The 9,696-nt window shown below is 38.7% G+C and overlaps 1 protein-coding gene across 1 annotated transcript in view; it reads left to right on the top strand.

The window, feature by feature from the left end:
* Positions 1 to 9,696, top strand: part of loxl2a (lysyl oxidase-like 2a) — a 27,097-nt gene that overhangs the window by 4,225 nt on the left and 13,176 nt on the right. The window contains exons 3-4 of the mRNA XM_034869877.1: positions 55 to 230; positions 8,481 to 8,689. Coding sequence (XP_034725768.1) covers positions 55 to 230; positions 8,481 to 8,689 — 385 coding nt within the window. The remainder of the gene's footprint in view (positions 1 to 54; positions 231 to 8,480; positions 8,690 to 9,696) is intronic.

Raw genomic sequence — 9,696 nt, 5'->3', positions numbered from 1 at the left:
TATATATATATATATATATATATATATATATATGCTTAAATCTTTGCCTCTCAGGCCGTATCTGGTTAGACAATCTGCACTGTGCTGGTGGAGAGAAGAGCCTGGCCCAGTGTCACTCCAACGGCTTTGGAGTGTCGGACTGCAAACATTCAGAAGATGTCGGAGTGGTGTGCACCCAAAAGCGCATTCCAGGCTTCAAGTTCCTCCAGAACCTGGCCAACAACGATCAGGTAGGTTCCCATGGAGCAACACCCTCACAAATAAACCTGCACACATTCAGGATATTTCCAGTAAATAGAAATGTCTATATGAACTGTTCAAACTAAATACTGCTTGACACAACAGCCAACATTGACTGTTTTGTAAATCTATGAAATAATGGTGTACTAAATGAAATTCCACCATTAAAATTTGAGATTTTTTTTAGCTGGTAAACACTATGGTAAAGTGTAAATTGGTTGCTAGGAAACATAACAATCATAAAAGCATGAAGTTACTGTAGTGTAGTGCAGTTTTCTTGAAGTGTTCTTGTTATTACTAAACATCATTTTAATCAAGTGTCAGGTCAGATCTATAGATCATATCCCATGACCTCTTTTACTCGTCACTCTCAGTTAACATAGTAGCAAGCTAACGTTACTTTTGTCAGTTATGCTAGCTAGCTAGCTAATCAACAGTTACAGCTGGAAGTTTGTAGGGGTAAATGTTCTTTAACAATTCATCTCCGTGTACAAACTTGCATGTGTGCAACCCGTGTAAATTTAGTGACACACAAACTCCACTTAGTAATCACTTATATTATAACAAGGGTAAGAACTCAAGAACAGCTGTTGCAACTGACTCCAGTATTTTTCCTTTTGTATGATTAAATGGATACAACTAGTTATCAAAAATAATGGCCATATGGGTACTAAATCAGTTTTTCTGGACAAAAGTGTTTCTGTGTACTTAGTCATACATGCCATGACATAAAACCAGTGAAGTAATCTGCAAGTCAGCGTATAATGTTGAGCTGTTCACTCCACCATTTGCACTAATAGCTTTGCCAGGCTCCCATTACACTAACCCCGCCCACACCGGACCCCCACTCTGCAGCCTTGGATATTTTGGAAATGACTCAGAGAGGGGGAAGACCATCCTGTCTGGCTGCAGAGAACGCCTCTGTACCGGATGGAAAGTTAGCGTAGATTTGTTGATGTGATGGGAGAAAGGGAGGGAGAGAAGAGGATAGAGATATTATTTCACCTTGTCTGAGAACATGTTATTAAAAGATACTTCCACAGACGGTTTCCCTGTTAAGGCCAGACTGATAAAATGAAGCAACATGTCTTTGGCAGCTTAGAACACAGTCAATGCTTTAACACTTCATGACTGCATTCATACTAGAGTGTTTTGTTTTTGTTCATACTAGAAGTCGGGTGGGAGATTTGGCTACTACCAGACTCTCTACAACAGCCATAACTGTCAGTGATTTTTACTGGATTCAGTAAAGGCAACAGAACATCTGAAATTCCTGTGTATCTTTCTCATGCCTAATTAAGTCACGGAAATGGAGGAATAGAAGAGAGGAAAAATTGAAATCTTTAATCCCAAACTGAACCTTATTCACAATGTTTTTATTGTACAATTCAGGTATGTAAGCAGCACCCTCTTGTTCCCTATTTGTCTTGTGTATTTAGGGTCTCTGTGGTGTTACTGCAGTTTAGTCCCCCACCCTGTAAATATTTCCATGGTCTGGCCAGAGCCTTTCAAGTCACAGGAAAGAGGAATGGGGAAAGGTATAGCTACACCCCTTTAACCATGCTTGAGCTGACGTCAGCAATGGCCAGCACTGTTCCTTCAATCTGTTTATTCACAGCATGAATTGACATTCTGTGCTCTATTTGGAAAGTTAACACCCTAACCAAGCGGGCACTACAGTCTAAGTAGAGGTCACTGCTATAAGGGTGGGGCGATTAGTATTTTTGCTTTTACATGAATGCTTTTTGACTTTCAAGATGATGAATCTTTAAATATTTTAAATATAGAGGCCAGGGCTTTATACCTTCTTAACTTGTAGTGTCAGTGATGTGTCAGTTTGTGTCGACATGATTTAAGTAAAGATTTTAAATTTGAGTTACAGAATTTGGATTACCAGCAATTTTTTTCTAGTAAGTATGAAGATGTTTTTCAGTACTACACTGTATATCAGGGTAAATCTACAGGTCACGAAGTTGCTTCCATCTGCATTTATTTTGTTTTGTAAGAGATACATTGTGACACTATTTACAGTTTATGGGAATATGTGGAGATTAGACCATATGCTCACTTTGGCAAGTTCAGCTTTGACCACAAATAATAGTCTACTGAAAACATCAGTCTGTCATTTATGAAAACAGCAGCTCCACTTGCACGAGTTGCCATGGAAGACATGCCACTTTACAAGCAGAAATACCATTAAAGCTTTAGCAATTAGAAAATATCAGGTTAATAATCAAGTTTACCTAAAAACTAATGTGAAGTGTCTAAAGTGTCTGTCTCAGATAGCTAAAGCTATTGTCAGTCACCATTTAACGTCTGACATTACCAACTGATGTCAGTCTGCTACTGATCTGTTCTCTGAAGACGAAAGCTATTGGTCTTAACATTACAAACTTTCTCAGATAGTTATGCAACACTCATAACACAACAACAGAACATGCATTCCTGGCTGACTGAATCATTGTCATGAATAATGGTAATTATTTTTAACATCCATCATCTCATGGCCCACACCATTGCAACACCACTTTTTTCATTTGTTTGTCTAATCACAGTTGCTTTATTTGTGCATGTGTTTGTTTGGTCTTCAGCCAATGGGGGGTGGGGGGTTATTTACATTATTACATTTGTCACCAGAAGGAAATACTTAGGTGGCAGGGGGCTTAGTTTATCATCTGTTAGTGGGGACTTTTCAACCAACTCTGCCATGTTCGCTTGTGGTTCACGTGTGAATGGCAGACTGCACGTGTAAATCATTGTCCACAGGATCAGTGATAAATACGTCATCTCCATGAGAAGATGCCTCAAATTTCAGTCTGTGTACGTTAGATGTTTATGAGAGAGGGTGATGTGTCATTTAAAGCAAAATCATAGGTTCATGGTTTTAAAAGAGTTATTCCAGGATGTTATTTACTTTGTGTTTTCCAAAATGTTGGCATTGCTAGCGTTGGGCAATACATTGTCCCCTGCAAAAGAGAGATTTGTGTTGTGCTTTGTTGCACTCTTATTCGTACCTTTTTGATTGTTCACAAGCCAATGCAAGTAAAGAAAAGAATTTTTTTTAGATGGATAAATCACATACTCCTGCTTGCAGAACCTCAAACATTCTTATAAACAGATTACACGTCTAGATGAGTTCCTCTTCTGCCTGAAGGGAAGAGAGAAAAAAATTAGCACCAAATACAGCTGCAGTTGACCACCACGTAGTGAGTTCACTCCAACTAAACACTTACATCCAGAATCAACACTAAGACGTCAGAAGCCAGTTGTACTAACAGAATGCAGTGGTTAAAAAGCCTTTGAGTTTCACGTCTAAACAGGGCAAAGGTTGCTCTTCTCCATCATGCGCGACGGTGTCCGCTTGCATGAATTCCAATTCCTCACATTCGCTGCTATATAACAAAAGGAAATCCGAGTCAAAGTTGGATTTGCCTCCAATATAATGTATGCAAAAGGCTTTTGAGGAGGAGAGGGATCGAGGGGAGAAAAGGTAGATGTATGCACTGAATTTCTCTCCTATGGATAGAGTGGCAGTAATATCCACCACATGTTCAACAGCTGGATCACACTGGAGCCTTAGTTGTCCTTTGGGCTGCAGGGTGCCAACAGTTCAAACTTTTATTTCTGACACCTGCACTTCAGGATTAGAATTTTAGACTTAGTAAATATTTATTATTGTATGTGCACATATGCATCAAGACTAAAGTTTTAGATATTATACAATTTAAGCTACTGAAATCTGAGATAAATGTTTTGATTTGAGTGGCCTAAATTAATTCTCCAGATAAGAATTTGTTTTACATGGATGTTTTCAGCATTTCAATACAAAGCATCTAAACTTAAAAGAATAGTTTGATTTTTTGGCAGTCATTTTCTTTGTTGCTGATAGTTGGATGAATAGATTGAAACCATTCTCATGTCTAGCGACACATAAAGCTGTACCCAGGTAACTGTTAGCTTAGTTTAGCATGGACATTGGAATGAAAATAGGGCCAGTTTGAGATTAGCCGTTTACTCTACCTATAGTAATGAATCTTTTCCTTTGTGTTGTCATGATGGGAGCAGTGCACTCACTGATAGATATTCCACATGCAAAGCACACAGCCAAACACACACACACACACACAGACACACACACACACACACATACACACACACACACACACACACACACACACACACACACACACACACACAAACACTCCTTCTCAGTCAAGTCAGTCAGGCAACTTGGGGCCTCGCTGTTCTCCTGCTTTTCATCTAAACTGTGGCGTGATCATCATTCATACTTGCCATGTTTTGTAGAGTGTGGCGGGGGTAGTTGGGTGGCTGTCTGGAGGCACGTGTAGATAAACGTGCAGCAGGGCTGGATAGCTGAATAAAGCGGAAGAAATGCACAGTAGTGGAAGCATTAGTCAGACACTGGCTAGACCACAGTCTCATGTTCACACATTACATACTGAGGGGGACCCAGACACAAAATAGTCTACTCTCCTTTTGGAAAGAGTTCAGTAATGGTCAAAGCTCACTTCAGAGACTGGTAATAAATAGAGCTAAACAAAGTAGTTTTCTTTCTTTTTTGTAACTTGCCATTCACAAACAAGGCCAGGAATCATGCTGTCAAGTTCAGCTAAACACTTCTAAACATTTACAAACTTATATTGGATATATTGGCCATTTATGATTTGTTTCACATAAAGAAGGAAAAGAGTACTTTTGGAAAAAGGCCATGTAATTAATGAATCACTACAGTGCAGTGAGTCAGTCACAGAGTGACTGCAAGAGAAAGTAACTTTATAGAAATGTCCAGTTGAGAATTAACCTCAGTATGACCTGCAGAATGACAAGCTTGCTCTCATTTCACCTTTCTTCATCACAGATCTAGACTGATTTGGTTACCAAAATGGTCAAAGTTTGGAGGAAACAGGTATACCTTGCCAACATGTGGAATTTTTACTCTTTGGTTTTTGTACGGATTAACAAAGAAGATACTATGTGTTGATAGTGAACTTGAATGGTTCTATTAATTATTATTATTATTAATTATTATTAGGCAGATTTCGTTATCTCGAAAATCTAAAAACTCTTAACTCCATATTTACAAATTGATATTATGACATTTTCACTAGAATGTGAAAAAGATATCACCATGGGTCCATGTTCTTTGTGCTGCGTTTTTCCACTAAAACTGCTCAAAAAGTGACCAGTGTGTGGATTTGGGCTTCGGCCCAACAGGATTATGCTGAGTTTATGTCTGATGGTCTGGGTTTGGGGGGAAATGCCTGGACTGATCCTAGCTGTGGATATCTGTCCTCTTCCCTTTAGTCTCACACGTTCAGACGGCCAGTTTCCTCTCTCTGTGCCAAATGCAACACAGGCTAAACCTATCTCAGTGCCCCATTTCATACTCACCTCATACCCCCTATCCTCTCTGTTTTTTTTTTGTCCTCACACCTGGCGTCACTTTGATTACTCACCTTTTCTGTTTCACACCATGTTCTGTATCAGGTGAACTTCAGTTTAGCCATTTATTAATATATTGCTTAGATGTTTTTCTTTATTTTCTTTTTTTCTATTACATTAAGGTTTTTATTCCATAATGAATAATCTCTCCATTATCTCAGAATAGCAGATCCCTGATCATAATCACGTTTCCTCACCTTCCCATCCTGCCAGACATAGACGGAAAACACTGAGTCATGCTCTGGCCAAAAGGAATCGCTTCATGAAAGAGTGGTTCTTACCAACTCTAACCACTGCGGTCAGTAGGAGAACCAGGGTCACCGTAGAAACAGTCAGACTTAGTTATGTCTCCTCCTGCATTGCACTCTTCAGTGTTTAGAGCCTTGAACATTCCCCCAGGCTGACGCCATATCAGAAAACCACCCTGTGGGCAAACGTTTAATATTTCTGGGAGACATGCCATTATCTTTTTATTTTTTTATTATTTTTGAGCGGACCATTACAAAAGTACTGAGATCAGCTTTTTCATACCACTGAGCAGCTCAGAGTGTTTGCACCCACAGTGCAACCTCACACCCAGCTAACAAACTGCAGAACTTGGCTTAAAATGAACAATGGCTAGATAGTTGTTTTCTCATAATTCCCTGGAGTTCAAAGGTTACCATTCCATCCTGATTTAGGGGTCTTCAAGAGGACTTCTACCTTTTATAGTAGACTGTGGACCACCCGCAGGCACTCTTTCAACCTGAACTCCATCAACAGCTTCTGTCTTTAGCCTCTCTTTAAAATCTTGATTTACAGTTAGAATTTGATGTATAATGTTTTATGTTTGCTTTTGTTCTTTACTTCTATCAGTGCTCTCTGTTTTCTGATCATCCAATAAATCCAAGATGCTAAGTGAGCCGTCTATTAACAGATATTTGGCTAGATTTCCTCAACACTTACTCTAAGGGTAAAGACTAGTGTTTCTTCTTTTGTGCCCTACTGGTTATTTTTAGGTTCTGGGCTCACTGCTACGGTGGGAATAATGAAAAGGATATAATTCATATCATATGTGAAAATCAGTTTTTTTATTTGGGAAAACAAAAATACTGTTGCCCACCAACTAGGGATGTAACAGTATGAAAATTTAACCTCACAGTTATGTGAACAAAATTATCACAGACTTGTTATTATCGTGGTATTTTAAAATTGTGTTCAATGCCTTTAGCAGCAACTTTTTTCCAACATGTTCTGCGGACAGGATGACTATCTTGAATCAACTGTCCTTCGGCATTCTTATAATAATCAAAATATGCCCAGGTTTCAGACTTAGTCCTCTTAGAGAGCTGATAAATTTAATAAGCGCAGTCATCTCCTCCTTTCGCCATGATTCCAACTTCAAGACATACACGTTGTAGTCTACGCAATGCGCCTGCGCGGCAACTTCAAGAGACTCGGATGAAGCTGGGAAGGATTAAACACACGGTTTCCGCACCGTGATAATAATGATATATTAAATGAAAACGGTAATTGTTATCGTCAACACTTTTATCGTGGTTTACCGTTACACCAGTAAGTATTACAGCCCTAACACCAACTGCCCACAGGCCCTTACATCTCAACTCAGAAGAAAGAGGGTGCAAAAATTCCAGACATTCATCCCAACTGCAAAGGCCTCTCAGGCAACACTTAACAAGTTTAAACAAAGATTTCCTCTTTACATTTTTCAGTTTGACAGTTTCAGTTTCAAGCATATGTGCAAACTCAGAAATCCCTAAAATGCCACAGTGGCATTTCTTTATTTTCTGATACACTTTTGCATTCCCTCACAAAAAATTCTTCCTTTATGACTCATAGGCCTCATTGTACTTACATGTCAAGTAAACCCGCACATGTGAAGTCCGGCGTTTAGATAGAACTAACTATATCCTCTAAATAACATTCTTGTCTTTACATTTAGACAGTTTATTTGAGATTATTGAGATAATGACACTTTTTCTTTTAGCAATGACACTATGAAACTTAAAGGTTTCTTGGTTTCATTTGACATTGTCAAAAGTTCCCATCAAGGAGATCACATGATCACACATGAGGCAGGGAGGATAACACGAACAACCCAGCCCACCCTGTTATTGCACAGAATTTCCGTCTGATTTAATGGTTTTTTGTTTTTTTTTATCTCTCTTCGCGGAGATTAAACTACATAGACAAAGATGTTTAAAGTAATCTATGAAGAAAATAAAACTGCTCTCAATCACACTCCCATCCACCCTCCTTTAGAATCTGACATGTTTAGCATGGGGGGAAAAAGGTTCTTTTTTATTGTGCATGTGAGACAGAAGGGGTTGAACTGTGTTAATAAGGGACAATTTCATGTCTTTTCTGTAGTTAAGATATTTCAATCTGAAACAAAGGGGATTGACAAACCGACATTGACATCTGTAGAATCATAGAGCTAGCATGGCAAAAAATCCGAAAGACAAAGTGGGGAAAGTAAAAAAAAAAAAGAAAAGAAAAATGCATTGAAGGTTTAATCATTAATATGTAGCTGTTTTCAGGTCTTTGGTCAGTGGTTGACTTATGCTGGTATAGTTATGAATGACAATAAAAGTCGTCTAATCTTTTAAAGGTATATGGAATATTTGATTGAATGAAATACATATAGTCTATGTTCAGCACAGCTGTCTCCAGATGAAATGAAGTCTACATAAAGGGATCTATGGTTTGTAATTTAAAATGTGAAAATGATGTTATGTGGCATGCATTGTTGAAACATTTCCTCTGTTGTTTCTCAGGGTTTAACGGTGCAGGTGGAGGATGTGAGGCTCAGGGCCACTTACTCTCAGAGGAAAAGGATTCCCATCACTGAGGGCTTTTTGGAGGTGAAAGATGGAGGAAAGTGGAGACAGATCTGCAATGAAGAGTGGACAGAAAAGAACAGCAGGGTCATCTGTGGCATGTACGGCTTCCCTGGGGAGAAACGCTTCAATGCCCGACCCTACAAGTGAGTTATGGAGCTGGGGCTAGCAGCGGGATTTAAATGAGGCCAGTTGTATATATTTAAAGTCTTCACATTAGGTAAAAATCTAACATTTTACATTTACATTTTTGTTGAGTTACTTACAGTTTATATTATGGGAATATAGTAGTGCTACATATATAATGAATTATTTAAAATTCACTCCTGTGTCAAAAACATGTTGAATTCCTGTATGATACATTTATGTAACCTTAGGATTTCTTTCATTGTTGATTTTCAGTCTTAGTCAATCTAGGAATGTTTTATCATCAGAAACGTTACGTAAGCACATTTATTTACACTGGTCATCACTCAACCCTGCATCTGCATTCCACACTGAGATTAAACAGACTTGAGCATGGAGATTCTTGACATGAAGCCAAAAACTGCCAGTTATAGTTTTAGAGAATGAAGGATGGGCCATGCTGGGAAGCCACTGAATGCATTACGTTGTGAAACCGTCGCTCTTTTGGCTGCATGGAATTGTTTCCCTTATTTCCTAGAACACTTTGTGTCTTATAATTTCTATCTGCCAACACGGAAGTTCATAATAAAACAGATGTTTACGACATGTGAGAGAATTACCACATGAGGAACTCTCCCAATCTGGTAACTACATGAACGAGAACACCATGTTTCTCTCTAAGCTCAGCCTGAGGTACAATGCCAGTAATCCAAAGTTTCTTTTAGAAAACAAATGTGGCTACCTGCACTCCAAGAAGAACATATCTTTGTTGGTTTGGTCTTCATTAAGGTTAATGTGTTCATGTTAGACTAATCTATTAATAACTTTATGCACATCCAGTCAGTGACGGTCTCTATAATCATTTGAAAGGCTCCCAGAACCACAGTTCCACCACAGTCAAATTAAGACCAGAGAGACATCAGACATGCAATTGATTTAGAATACCGTGAGTCAACAGGATAATTACGTATGATGTGGTCAAATGTGCAATTTTTATTTAAATGGATGCTTCTGACTTTGTGTAAGG

Source organism: Etheostoma cragini, chromosome 4 (assembly GCF_013103735.1).
Source record: "Etheostoma cragini isolate CJK2018 chromosome 4, CSU_Ecrag_1.0, whole genome shotgun sequence".
Lineage (NCBI taxonomy): Eukaryota > Metazoa > Chordata > Actinopteri > Perciformes > Percidae > Etheostoma > Etheostoma cragini.
Note: the sequence above shows the minus strand (reverse complement) of the source record. Positions and strands in the feature narration are given on the sequence as shown.